Raw genomic sequence first — 15,101 nt, 5'->3', positions numbered from 1 at the left:
AGCCTTTAGTTGTTCTGCCCCGAGACCACACACTGTCTCACCACTTTTAAATCACGTCTCAAAACTCATCTATTTAGAATTGCATACACCTGATCTGTCTTAGTCCATTTTTACCTGCTCAGTTTTTATACTTGCCTTTATGACTGTTTATGTCTAAATTTTATTTACCATGTTTACTATATATACATATATTTTTTTATGTTTTTATGCTATTGTTCACGTGTCATTGTAAGGTGACCTTGAGGGTCTGAAAGGTGCCAATAAATAAAATGTATTATTATTATTATTATTATTATTATTATCTCCAAAGTAATGGCAAATCTCTATATTTTAGGCTTTTTTTAAATAAAATTTTTTTTTAAAAAAAATCAATCAGGTGTCCATGAGGTTAACCTCATGGCTTCATGATTATCTACTGCTAATTTCTACCAAAGTTCCAAAAACAGGGAAAAACAATATTTTGGACAACTGTAATAAACTGTGGTTGATGACTACATATAATTATCAGTCATCAAATGATGACTTTGATTTAATCTGTTCCAATATCTTCAGACGTTCCATCATATTTGTCAGCATTCCAGAATTGTAAATAAAACACCAAGAAATAAAACTTGCAATAAACTAAAATGATACTTTAGATTATTCTTAAACATTGCTTAAGTTATGTGTTATCACTATATGGTATTTTTCTTTGTTTCCACTTTTGTGAAAGGGTCCTCTTCTTTATATCATCGTCTGCTTTTTTTCTCCAGTCTGTAATGTTGTAAAGGGAAATGTGCGGTCAGTCAAGTGTTTTGTCCACTTGTAAATACTAATAGTGTTTATTACACAAACAAGAATTCAGGCTCTGGAAGACATCCCCAGGCACAAAAGCCAAGGTTATCGTATCGGTTGTATTAGTGTCACTCCAACAATGGTTTTTCAAACAGCAGCATTTCCTTCAATCTTTGCTGATGTGTAAATTCCATGTTTATGTCTGGATTTCATACAATTTTCGATTGTACAGCAGTACATGTGTTCTGGAGCTTCAACATTTTAGAGAAGAAAAAAAACACACACTGTCATTTAGTGAAATGAAAAACCACCACTACCCCCTTGTATATGTATATATGTGTTTCAGTTTGTTAGTCATCCAAGTGCTGTTCCTCCCATGTGGAGGTAGGAATCGCACTATATGGGTCCATTATGACCTTGGCACAGCGGATGATCATGGCCATCAGCAGTAAGCAGAGGAAGGCGACACAGGCTAAAGTCAGGCCCTGGTCCACATCCACAAAGGCTGGCTCAGCAGTACCTTCCATCTCCATGACTGCTGTTCACTGCTGCTGCTGTCCTCAGACACGCCCACATACCATGCTACCATCCTGAAGACCTGACTGGAAGCACAACAAAGAGATATGGTGAGTATTATACTATAGATATGTGGAGGCTCCTCATACCCTGCTCATAATCTCTTCAAACTGCTGCCATCAGGCAAAAGATACGGACACATCAGAACAAAGACTAATAGACTAAGAAGCGGTTTCTACTCTGACATATGTGTTTTATCATAAATGATTATGCACAAGTCATGTTTATTATAGTGTATTATATGATTTTATTTAAAAACTGAACAAAGAAAAAAGAACAAATAAATTTTAAAAAGAAAATAAATATGCTATAAATAAACATTTTTCAAGGACATGTTGTTCTGTTTCAGAGCTGCAATGGTAAAAGTCTAATTACCTGTAGCAGCAAGTCTGGTACATTGAACTATGAACACCTACTCATCAGCTGATCTAAGTATTCAATAAGGGGCATGTCAAGGTTCGCAGGGCAAGCCGTGTGGAGTTATTAAGAAGGGCCCAAAATGCAGGCACTGGCTGATGATGCAAGTAAGCTTTATTAACAGGAGGTGAAAACAAACAAAAGCGAGGATGGCGAGGACAGAACTAAGAAAAGATCTGAACTGGGAAAACTAGAGAACAAACCTGAAACCATAACATGCAGGGAAGAACACGGGATGATGAACAGAGATACGAAGAGAGACACCAGGAAACACAGGCAACCGCGCACTGTATACACACACGGAAACAAGGAATGGCAAACAGGAGGGAGGCACAGCTGATCCTAATTAACGCGACGAGACAAAAGACACAGACCTTCAAAGGAAGTCCACAGACACAGAGACACGAAACAGAGCACAGAGAAAGCACCTGGACAGGGATAAGTAGACACTAAACAGAGGAAGAAAGCCTAAGACCTAGAGACCCTGAGAAAAAAACCTGAACACTAATAGAGAATGAATGAAATGAAAAAAATCAAACATCAAATCAGAACAAATCTCAAAGCACTGGGTCGCCAACCGAGCACCATGACAGGGCATTTATTAGTGAACAAAAGGATTTTAAGATGAATTCTAGACAGGACCCAAATGCAGGACTTGGAGACCAAAAAAAAAAATCAACTAACACAGCAGCTTTAATACTGTAGCTTGTAAACACAAAAGTAGAACAACCAAAAACTCACACAAGACACAAAACGAATCTGAGAAACCAGGATATGAACGGTTACTGTGTAACCTCTGTTCTCTTCTGCTCTGTTACATATCCCGCATGTACAGGAGAATGACCCCCCATTAGTCAGGTTGTATAAAATTCTTGAAGACAGTACTGCCACACCTCACAGCTTAACTATAAAACAGCTGTGCAGACATGAAATCGCTGATAGTGTCATTGGGACGTGTTTCCAAGTGTCCTTAAAGTTGGGGAGAGAGTTTCTCACTCAGAGAACCAAGGTTGCAAAATAACAGCATGCTTTCTATCACATCAAGACTATCTGTCCGCTCATTTACATATTCCATATGTAAAACAGCGCATGGGGAGACGGTGCGGTCCAATACCTTAAGCACATGCCCACCAGGTCAGCACCCTGCCAGAAATGAAGGCCAACCCTAAGAAGCAGAGGAGCTATCAGTCTGAAAGACACAAGACTGACACAAAGGGATCCCGCAAGATCCAGGTACCACACTGTAATGGAGTAACTGCTCTGCTGACCCGCATGATACCAGGCTGACTGTGGAGACAACACCTAGTTGGCTACCGCCAAGATACACCCAACACCCACTCTAGAAGGAGGGGCTGTCTGCTCCCTCTTCCTGTCAATGCTGTAAAATTAGAGTTCAACAAGAGTCCAAGAAAAGTTCAGGGGGTCGACCCAGGGGTCGACAACACAAAGACCAAGACAGTTCTGGAGGCCGGCCGTGCACACGGCAATGGCGGCGCCGCAGGCAAAACCAATCAGGAGGCCGACCACTTGGAAGGCAGTGGCGGCCACTGAGCAGGTCCGGAGGTCGGCCACGATGCCAGCGGAGGCGACAAACTTTTTCAGGAGGCCGTCCCCGAAGGCCATGATGCTAACTTAGAGGCCCGGAAAATGGCCGGCAGAGGCGAGGCGGAACAGGTCGAGTTGGCTCTGACGGCGGTGTGGCAACCGCCGGACCAGATGAGGCAGGACCAGACGAGGACGAAGACGAGGCAGGACCAGACGAAGACGGTGTCACGGAGGCAGGACCAGGTGTGGATGAAGGCACGGCTGCGGAACCTGACAGTGGTGATGCTGCAGTAGGTGATGCTGCAGGAGGTGATGTGGATGCAGGCAACGGTGTAGAAGTCACAGCAGGTGGTGGCTGAACAAACTTCCCCGGACCGTCAGCAGATGTGAGGATGTGCTTGCTGGGTCCTCCAGGACCCCCAGCAGACGAGGCGTGGTGCTGGGTGGGCTCCTCAGACCCACCAGCTTACTTGGCTTAAAGCTGGACAGGCGTCTCGGGCCCTCCAGCAGACGACACTCGAGGCTGGACGGGCGACTCGGGCCCTCCAGCTGACAACACTCGAGGCTGGCTGGGTTCTCCCGAACCCCAGCTGACGACACTTGAGGCAGGATGGGCTCCTCAGGCCCTCCAGCCGACGAGGCAGGACGCTGGCTGGGTTCACCTGAACCCCCAGCTAACGTGGCTTGAGACTGGACGGGCTCCTCGGGCCCTCCAGTGGAAACAGACACTGAAGCAGCCAGTACGCAGACCTCTGCCAGTGTGGACACTGGCTGGGACTGAGCTGCACAGTGGCTAGACTCAGGCAGCAACAGTGGGATGCAGTCCTCAGAGGGCTGAAAGTGTTCCCCAATACACTCAGCAGAGGACGGAGGCGGACGGATGAACTCACTTGAACTCTCAGGGGGTGCTGAGAGCCGAGACTGTTCTGGTGAGTTCTCCAGTGAGGCTGCTGGCGCTGGCGTCTTGACCTCTAGGGGTCCAGAGTTGGCTGGTGACTGACACCCAGCCTCTGGGGAGGCCCTAGAGGGAGCAACTGTCTCTGACATGGCCAGCTTAAGAGAACCAGCAGATATTGTGGTGAAGTGTGTTCCCTGCTTAGAATTAGACAGTGAAGATGGAGGCTGAATGAAAGAGTGGGTAGGCTGCTGAACTGGTGGCAACTGAGCTTCAGGTAGCGAAGTTGTAACAGGTGGTGGAGCGGCTGACTGAACTGCGGTTAACTGAATTGCAGACCCAACGTTAAACTGTGGTGAAAGTGTGGATGGAAGAACATGATCAGGAAAAACTGTTTCGGTGAGGTTTACAACTTCCCCTGAATGAATCAGCGCAGGTAAAAAAAGGGTCCCAAACATTTCCATTCTCTAAATTCATAATACCAGGCTTGGAAACAGTCATTAACACAGAGCGTGGGCTCAGGAGAAACAGACTTTGAAGCAGTGGCCATGGGTGAGACAGAAAAATTATTGTTATCTTCAGAAGACACACAAAAAATAGCTCCAGAAAACACAGTCACAGAGTCTGACGCAGCAGAAAAAGCGTCCCTTTCACTCACCACAGCCGATTGTTTACATGTGGGGTGCCATGCCGACAGCGCAAACGTCGCTTCTTTCTTGGAGACGGCTCCGACAGGCCGGGTAATCCTTCGTCCAGCGGTTCGGACGGCACGTCCTCCATTGAAGCGAGCAGGCGAGCGGTAGCAGGGGGGCGTAGGTGAGGCTCGTGGAGAACGAAATTCTGCACGAGCGGATGCAGAGAGTCCAATAACCAGGGATAACCGGAAATGAGGTGTTGTAGGTTGGCTTCCACAGTGTAAAGAGGGGCTTCTCCCTCATGCTCTAACCACTGGTAAATTAATTTAGAAGCAGAGTCGATAACGGCCTCCTGAAGCTCCCTGGGTGGTGTGACTGCCGCTGGATCCATATCTGGCTATTCCGTACTGTCACGACGAGTGAGATGAACCGTATGAAAATAATAAATGAGGATTCAATCGCATGCAGAAGTGGAGGAGTGAAGGTGGTTTATTGAACACAATGCGCCAGTGGAAAAATGGAAACAGAGATCACACTAAACTATACTGGAGACAACTAAACTACTGAATACAAACCGGAACTCAAACATGAAGCAAGGTGGACGACGGTACAAGATGGTGACGGCAGGGAACACATGGATGAAACATGGTGGAATACACAGACAGACCACCAACTACAAAGACTTTAATGCACACAGAGAAACACAGGGAGATTACACACAGGTGGGGGCACAGCTGGGAGTAATCAACGAGACGAGACAAGAGGTAAAACTGAACACACTCACATGAGACGCAGACCTTCACAATAAAACAGGAACAAGAAACCACTAAACAAAGATGCAGACACGACACAGAGACAGACAGAAAATGACACATGGAACTAAACTAAACCTGCAAAAACATGACAACTCAAAATACTGGGTCAAACTGACCCAGAACCGTGACAAACTAAATGCAAAAATAGTGAAAAACACTCGGAAAGATAAGGAGGGCAGCAATGTTAGTAGCATGTAAAACCATTTCCTTTTTTGGGGTTGTCTCATTGTTGCCTCTCTAGTGCACCTGTTGTGAAGTTTGTTAACACCAAAGTAGCTAAACCTGGTCAACAATCCCCTCTGCTACTTAACTAGCAGAGTACTATTCCTGAAGTTCATTGACTTCATGCTATACTCTGATTCAGAGGTGTTTTTACATTTTTTGAGCAGTATCAATAACTTCCTTGTACAATTTTGTGACTTGTCCAGGTCCGGGTCACGGGGGGAGCATCTAAGCAGAGAAACCCAGGCCTCCTCTTCCCAAGCCACCTACTGCAGCTCATCCAGGGGATTTCCAGGCCAGCCTAGAAAGATCTAATCTCTCCAGTGTGTCCTTGGTCTATGCCCTCCTCAGAGTAGGACATGCCTCAGAGCACCTCTCCCAGGTGGCACAGGGAGGCATCCCAGTGAGATGCCTGGACCTCCTCAGCTGGTTCTTTTCAATATTGAGGAGCATTGCCTCTAGTCTTAGTCCACCTCGAATGTTTGAGCTCCTTACTCGGAGAAGCCATTCACCTTTCTGAGAAAGTTCATATTCGCCACTCACATTTGTAATTCTTTCAGTCACTACTTAGTTAATGATTTTTAATTGCAGAAGTATTTTAGAGATTTCTTTCAGCTACTCGCTTTAGGGGTCACCACAGTGGATCTTCTGCTTCCATCTTATCTCAGCATGTACTAATCCGAGCATCCACTTCTGTCACACCAACTGTAACATGACTCAGTGTTATTCTTGGCCAGAACAACCCAATTTACAGCATTGCCTTTCCAGGATGTTATGGCAGCTAGCTCATATTCCCCATAATACTGAACAGCAGCAGCTGCAGCTGTTCCACACAGACAGTTGCTCTGTCATGTCTGCTGTCTGCAGCTGTCCACTTCCAGCTCCTCTCCTCTCTCTTCTAGTTTCTGACCGGTGCTACTGAAAAAGTGGCGGCATGACTTAATGATGACCACCAACTGTTCTGGCCAGCCTCCCCTGGTACTGCCACCTGAACCCACTGCACCACACCTCCCCTGCAGCTGAGCTACAGACCACACCCACCATTTGCATCTCCTCTTTCACTACTTCCACGAGTCGTCTCTGCGGTATCCCTCATATACCTTATCCCTTCTATATATTTGCAAACCAACTCAACCTCGCCTCTTTAACTTTGTCTCAAAACTACTTAACCTGAGGTCTTGCTACTGGCAATGTGCTCAGGGGGGGTTGTCATTAAGTAAGTTGCGACCTGCCACCTAGGGGAATTTCACTCCTAGGAAATATAAAGATGGAATATTTAAGCAAATTAAATAGAAGGCTGCACAGGTTTTAAAATGCAACCCAGTGAGATACATTGGTTTAAATATTAAGATATATTTATTATCTTAATAAATATATTTTATTAAGATATATATTTTATTAAGATATTAAGATATTAAGATATTAAGATATATTTATTACATGTATAAAAAGAAATTATAAGCAGTTGCAGGCTGGATCACTATCAACTCACTATCACAGATGGAGGCTGAATGAAAGAGTGGGTAGGCTGCTGAACTGGTGGCAACTGAGCTTCAGGTAGCGAAGTTGTAACAGGTGGTGGAGCGGCTGACTGAACTGCGGTTAACTGAATTGCAGACTATCAACTCACTATCAAGAGTTGACTGAAGCAGATAAATCTGTCCAATAATCAAGTAAAAACAAGAGAAAGGCTGAGCTGGACTCACCAGTTGCTCAGGACAAAAAGAAGAAGAAAAAAGGAGCACATACAAACTCACCAACGTTACACCCAGGTACTGTAAAACAAAGGGGGGGTGGAGAAGGACCACCACCATGGACCTCGCATGGCTTCAGGCTTATCCTCCTGGAAGCCAATCCAGCCACTGAAATAATCAACATGAAATGGACATTAAAAACCACAAAAGGTAGTAAGACATTCAGCACAAGACTTTGAGTTTTAATATACTTTGATGTTTATGGATTATGTTTAAGTTCACTTAGTCATCTTAAGCTCCTGTTTCCCAGTTCTAGTTCTTTGTTTATTAGACCCCTTGTGTCTAAGTCTCCCTTCATGTGTTTCAATAATGTCTTTGTCCACTGTCTCCTCCTCTTGCCCCCCCCATGACCCATTCCATCTACTATGTGTATTTTCCCCCAGCCATCATGTTCTTTTTGTACTTCGTTATGTCCATGTCTCATGTTCCCTTTTCCCTCTGAATATATCTACAGTGTGTTTCTCGTCTGTTCGTCATGTTAGGTCTGCGGGTCTTAATCTCTCATGTTTCATGTCTGTGTGTCCTATGTTGTCAAGCTCGTGTTATCATGTCTGCATCTCATTATGTTTCCTGTTTACATGTACAACAAGCTTATGGGTGTTCCACACCGCTGTGAATATATGCAAAACAAGAGAAAGGCACACAATGGACAGCAAAGTGCTTGGAAGAAGTAAGGACGTGGTGTGAATATAGAGTCCATATGTGAGAGGCCTGAGTGATGAGGGTTACTGAGACCATAGCTCAGATTGGTGAGGTGGGTGGGTAGGGGTGTGGTGTGGGGTGATAGTGTTTGTTAACAGTCTGAATGGCCCAGAGGAAGAAGCTGTGAGTGAGTCTGGAGGTGTGGGACCTGACTGACTTGAGGAGCAGACCAGAGGGCAGCAGGTGGGCGGGGTGCAAGGGGTCACCTGTGATGGCCCTGATTTTTCTGAGACAGGAGGATCTGGCAGAGGGCAGCCAATGACTTTTTGGGTGGTGTTAATTACTCTCTGCAATAATTTAATTAATTAATTAAACATATAATTAATTACTTCGTGGCATATTTAATTCATTCATTTTGGTGCCTCTGGCCCTCCACGGGTCACAGCTGAGTTAAAGTGTTACAAAAACACACTTGCCTACTCAGGCTATAAAAACTCTGAACTAGGGGTGGATTCGGATGAGCACGAATATCGTGTTTTTTTACGAATACTTATTTTGAATAAATATTTTTAAAAATATTTGTGTTCGGGAACAAGAAAAACTTTATATCAAAAAGCTGAGTGTCCTTATTAGACCGCAGTGCATGTAAAAGGTGAATGACACAGGCTGCTCCACGCAGACAAGACTGAACTGAACTGCATCACTATGTTTGTTGAATAGATTTTTTGGACCTTAACTGGGTTCCGGAGGCAGTTTGTAACTTTAGTGAGGATCGGGAGATGATTCCATTACGCTGCATTATTGACGTCTGCAGTGCTCTCATGTTCGCTCTGTTACGTAGCTCTGTTAGTAATTTAGACCAGCGGTCCCCAACCCCCGGGCCGTGGACCGGTACCGGGCCGTGAGTGATAAGGTTCGGTTGTGAAATTTATGGTTTATAGGGTTTTATTCGTTTTTATCGTTACCTCAGTTTCCCTGTGTCTTTTCCCGTGTGTTATGAATACATATTTTTATTTATTTATTTTTGGTACCGATACTCGTTTTATTTTGTTGTATTTAAAGTCCGGTCCGTAAAAATATTGTCCGTGGCGCAAAAAAGGACCGGATTTAGACAATAGGCTGTTGACAGAGTAACGTTAAAGTTCGGTTTAAAAGGATAAAACAATGCTTCTGTTGTGTCGAACTGTATGCACCTGTGGGAGTTATATGGTACATATATGTTACTCTGTCTTTTGCAGACAGCAAGATATAGGCTAGTAGCAGAGCTTTCCGTCACTCATTAACTTAGCTGAAACTCCCCACATGGAGTTGGTCAACCAAACAGAAAAGAGTGCTGCTGCTGCTGAGCCACCTCTTGGTCCTGCACCAGCCAAAACAACTTGATCAACTTGTGTGGAAGCATTTTACACTCAGTGCTGCAGATGAAACCAAACTGTTATGTAATGTGTGCAAAAGTCAGATCAGCAGAGGCAGTTATGTCAAACATCTGTCAACATCTGTTATGCATAATCACATGCACTTAAAGCATCTTATTCCTGGTACTGTCTGCCAACCCCCCCATAAGCACCAATCCCCCCCACCGGCACCACTACTAAAGAATACTTACACTAATGTTAATTAGAACTGTAACACAAAAAAACTGGATCTTTACGCCTATTTTGATACTTCCCCCCCTCAACAAATACCAATACCGACTGCTTTGCACATCTCTGCTCTGAACACTGAATTCACTAAAAGCTCTTTCAACATCATGCCCCCCCAAACACACACACACCCTTAATACCATACATAATTCTTATTTACTCATTTATCTGTATCTGTATGTAATTTGCATCCATTCCCTTTATATGTATTTATTTGAATATTTATGGAGATGTTTATGTATTATAGATACTCAGCAGTCCCCAACGTTTTTTGCCCCACGGACCGGTTTATTTCTGACAATATTTTCACAGACCAGCCTTTAAGGTGTCGCAGATAAATACAACAAAATAAAACCAGTACCGGTACCAAAAAGAAAAGAAGCAGATTTATTCATACCACATGGGAAAAGACCCAGGAAACCCCGTTAACGATAAAAACGATTAAAAAAAATAATGATAAAAATCGATAAAAACCCTGAAAACCATAAATTTCACACCCAAGCCTCAAATCTCGCGGTCCGGTACCAAACGACCCCTGGGGGTCGGGGTTTATTCTTTTTTAAATGACCTCCAACAAGAAATGTTAATGTCTGCTGTTCAATACTGAAGAAATGTAAACTTAGAAATGATGCCAGATCATCATTGCCAAATTGGATCACTATAGCATCCCTGACATCACTGCCATGCTCCAGCAGCTGCGTGTGGGATTGTGTGTCCCCTATGAAAGATCTGTAAATCCTAAAATACATTTGGATGCAGGCAAATGTCTAACAAACACATCTAGATTCTGTAGTTCCACAATTTTCAGGCAACCATATATAATAAGGTCATCTAAACCCTTGCATCTTGTGAGTTATGATCTGCCACAGCCAGGTGTTGGGGTCATTACTCAAGAAAAATAATGCATTACACATTACTCATTACTTATCATAAAAGTAATTGAGTACGTTAAGCATTAGATTACTGTGTTACTGACTAATGTATTACACCCAACACGCAAAGTCCAAACTGGCTTCCACCAAAGAGCAGGAAAAAAGAGTACAAAAGAGTTCCCTATACACATCTTAGCAGTCCCAGATGCACCACAGGTATAACATCAACATTTACATGGCACAATTGGGTTGCCTTTCTTTAACCAATGATATAGACTTGCCTGTATAACATACGGTAGAGTAAAGATCCATAAATCGTATCTGGAACGGGAGATCACCAGGGCTAAGCTCTCTAAACTTTGCTCTGTGCTCATGAAGTTGCTGTTGTTGTTTTTTAAATGAAAAAAGTTATCGACTGTGCAACTGAATCATACACAGCCTGCAGAGCTTTCAATGCACTATTAGTTGGAATTCTATCACAATGCCAACTATTAAGGTTTCTCCTGTCACAATGGGGGTGTACATCCCTAGCATGACTCTTGTGGGTCAATATTTTGTCATCAGCTAAAGCTGCTGTTTCAAGAACATTAGTAATTTTGTGCTCTGATATTCAGTTCTTAAATTACTATAAGACAAATAAATCAAAAGGCCTTTCAAAAGCATTTGCAGCAGAACACTACTGATTAAAATTAGCCAACAAATCATCATCAAATTCCACATTAGCTTGCCAGGACTGAAAGTGGTGGCTGGATGTCTGTAACATTAACTCAGACTTTAGTTCAAGCTACCCTCTGTGCTTAATGCAAAGTGACCAGCCTGAGCTTTCTCAGTAAATAAACCATTGAGCAACAAAGTTTGTTTTGAATTCACCCACTGCCTCAAATTAGCCACCTGCTCAAATAAAGACCAAATCAAACATAGGCATGAGACACAAGTTCGTCCTGATATGAAACGTATCAGGACGGTGGCGCCAGTGTCCGGCAGCCTCGCCTCTGTCAGTGCGCCCCAGGGTGGCTGTGGCTACAATGTAGCTGCCATCACCAGTGTGTGAATGTGTGTGTGAATGGGTGGATGACTGGATATGTAAAGCGCTTTGGGGTCCTTAGGGACTAGTAAAGCGCTATATAAATACAGGCCATTTACCATTTACAGGCCATCCTGGCCACACTGTCCCTGCATCAAAAGCAGCTCCTGCTGCTCAAAATTAAGCCTTGTAGTCACCAGAGGAGCAACTACTGGCTCTAAACCCAAACTATGTTCTCAGCTACAACTTTAATAACCTTTGTCTTGAAGACCATAACCTTAACGTCAGTTCATAGTGTCCAGCTATTTTCAACAGCTGTTCCTTGGTATATTTTCTAACAAGATCCAAGAAGGAGAGCCAACAAAAGCTGCGACTGAGGCCATGGTATAGGATGACACAAAACATCAAAGATAGCAAAACCACTAGAGTTTTCCACTATCTGCATAACCACAACTAACACTACACCCCTAGTCTTTATGTGCCTTTTACACAAGTAGGTTTGTAAAGCAACCTACAAGCTGGCAACCCCACAAATTCCTGTGCACATGTAGAATTGTCCAGAGGCAACTGACACTAACCATGACACCACAACACAACCAGAATGTGGGAAAGAGAAACGATGCAACCCAAATGACTAAAGCTCATCTAAGCAAACACCAACCATTGTTCTCAAGGCGTCCAAACATCTAATCTCTGATGGAAAACAAACACACCTTATTTTGAACACCTAGTGCATCCACCAAAAACCAGACCAAACCTGGCTTAATGCACAACATGATCAAATGAGCTAATTAGTACAAACTCAAATGCACTAAACTGATCAAACCTGGACAAGCTCTCATTTTTATCTGAACCTGGAGATGTACTCTAGCAGTTAAAAGTTTGGACACACCTTCCCATTAAATGTTTTTTCTTTAGTTTCATGACTATTGACATTGTAGATTCTCACTGAAGGCATCAAAACTATGAATGAACACATATGGCATTATGTGGTAAACAAAATGGGCGATTGTGGCTCAAGAGTTGGCAGTTCATTCTGTAACCGGAAGGTTGCTGGTTCGAGCCCGGGCTCGGACAGTCTCGGTCGTTGTGTCCTTGGGCAAGACGCTTCACCTACCGCCTACTGGTGTTGGCCAGAGGGGCCGATGGCGCGATATGGCAGCCTCGCTTCTGTCAGTCTGCCCCAGGGCAGCTGTGGCTGCAACTGTAGCTGCCTCCACCACTGTGTGAATGTGAGAGTGAATGAATAGTGGCATTGTAAAGCGCTTTGGGTGCCTTGGAAAGCGCTATATAAATCCAATCCATTATTATTAAAAAAGTGTGAAACAACTCAAAACATGATTTATATTTTCGATTCTTCAAAACAGAAACCCTTTGCTTTCATCAGTGCTTTGCACACTCTTGGCATTCTCTTGATAAGCTTCATGAAGTCTTCACATGAAACAGTTTTCCAGCAGTCATGAAGGAGTTCCCGGAGATTGGCCCTTTTGACTTCGCTCAGTGGCCCATCTCATCCCAAACTAGGTTTAGGTCTGCTGACTGTGGAGGCCAGGCATTCTGGCACAGCACTTCATCACTCTCCTTTTTGGTCAAATAGCCCTTACACAGCATGGAGATGGTCCAACTAAAAGCAAACTGGATGCGATGGCATGTTGCTGCAGGATGCAGTGGTAGCCATGCTGGTTCAGTGTGCCTTCCATTTTGAATAAATCCCCAACAGTGTCAGCAGCAAAGCTCCCCCACACCATCACACCCTCTCCTCCATTCTTCACGGTGGGAACCATGCATGTAGAGACCATCTGTTCATCTTTTCTGTGTCGCACAACGACACGGCGAGTGGAACCCGAGATCTCATCAGACCAAAGCACAGATTTCCTCTGGTCCAGTATCCATTCCTTGTGTTTCCCGGCTCAAGCAAATCTCTTTCGCTTGTTGCTTTTCCGTAGTCGTGGTTTCTTAGCAGCTACCATAAAGGCCTGATTCGCGCAGTCTCCTCTGAACCGCTGATGTAGAGATGTGTCTGCTACTGGAACTCTGTGTGGCATTTATCTTTCTACAATGTAGAAAGTGGTAAAAATAAAGAAAAAACATGAATAAGAAGGTGTGCCCAAGCTTTTGACTTGTAGTGTAAGTCATGAAAGGGCCAAATCAGAAACCACAGTTTTATTTTGAACAGAAACCAGGAGTGTGAACAGGCTATCTGCAGCGCAACATCAACAGCAGTCAACTTTCAAATCTGTAGAGATACAGGAAGGAAACAGAGTTTACGCAGGGAGGTGATGGATTCTGGAACACTTACAAAAGGACAGTGTGCAGTTTTCAACCTTTTGGAAAGGAAGGTGAAGACTTCTCAAATAGCCAGTAACAAGAAAAAGGCCATTTATAGTTTGAACCAGGTGAAGGATGACAAATGGACCTTTCAAGATCAATCAGTGTAAATGTTTAATTTCAGATACACACCACTCTTTTGTTTTTTGACCTCCACTCATGACTTCTGCATGCAGCCTTAATTAAGGGTTAGTTTTTAGTTTAACCAGAGTACCTGTCTAAGTATTTCTCTTATTCCACACTTCATCAGAAATGACAAATGCATAGGCAAACTTAACCTAATCTCTTTGGACATAGACACTATGCTGGTGCAGGTGTAATAGGCAGACCCTCACTACCCCCCCAACACACACAGACACACACACACACACACCCTGTTTTCTATTTCTCCCATCTGTTCTAGTCTCAGGTACGGAAATAAGACTGGAGAATTGCAATTACAATCCACTGCTTCCTTAATTTCTACAAAAAAACATCTCACACAGTGCTGCTCAAATACAGCACTGACAACAGTTGGGGTTTCTTACCTGCTTTTCCTCACATCCTGCAGCTGCTGAAGGTAGGACGGCTCTGCTCTGCACTGAGGAGCTGCTATGACTGAGAGTCGGGGGAATGGGACAGAGGAGTGGATGAGGAGACAAGGAAGGATGACAAGTTAATGGAAAGGATGTACAAAGGGAGGGCAGAGGAAAAGATGATGTTGGGGGCAGATGGGCAGAGAGCAGGAGGAAGAGTTACTGGTGGCTGCTGCATCTCCGCTCTGCATCTGAGTCTTATAAGCATAGCAGTGCAGAGTGCAGCACACAACCCTACCACTGCTCCACTCTCACTCTCAGTGTGCAGCTGCATGTGTGTCCACCTAACAGATGCAGCAAGTATTTATGGCACTGTATTTGCTGAACTGCCAACAAAAGCTCTGGTGTCATATGCTACAACTGATAGAATGTTTTCAAAGGTTA

General features: G+C 44.0%; 1 protein-coding gene across 1 annotated transcript; it reads right to left on the bottom strand.

Moving 5' to 3' along the window:
• Window positions 1-718: 718 nt before the first annotated feature.
• On the bottom strand, window positions 719-14,963 carry ctxnd1 (cortexin domain containing 1). The gene is made up of 3 exons (XM_086299935.1): window positions 14,670-14,963; window positions 7,637-7,741; window positions 719-1,376 (listed from the first exon to the last, which is right to left on the bottom strand). The coding sequence occupies exon 3, from the start codon at window positions 1,305-1,307 to the stop codon at window positions 1,125-1,127; it is 183 nt and encodes a 60-aa protein (XP_086156061.1). The 5' UTR covers window positions 1,308-1,376; window positions 7,637-7,741; window positions 14,670-14,963; the 3' UTR covers window positions 719-1,124.
• Between the last annotated feature and the right edge of the window lie 138 nt (window positions 14,964-15,101).

Source organism: Aulonocara sp. 'chitande type north' Nkhata Bay, linkage group LG1, assembly GCF_057382095.1.
Source record: "Aulonocara sp. 'chitande type north' Nkhata Bay isolate Kocher_YH1m ecotype deep benthic linkage group LG1, A_spYH_male_GT1.1, whole genome shotgun sequence".
Lineage (NCBI taxonomy): Eukaryota > Metazoa > Chordata > Actinopteri > Cichliformes > Cichlidae > Aulonocara > Aulonocara sp. 'chitande type north' Nkhata Bay.
The sequence above is the reverse complement of the archived record's forward strand: the minus strand, read 5'-3'. Positions and strand labels throughout refer to the sequence as shown.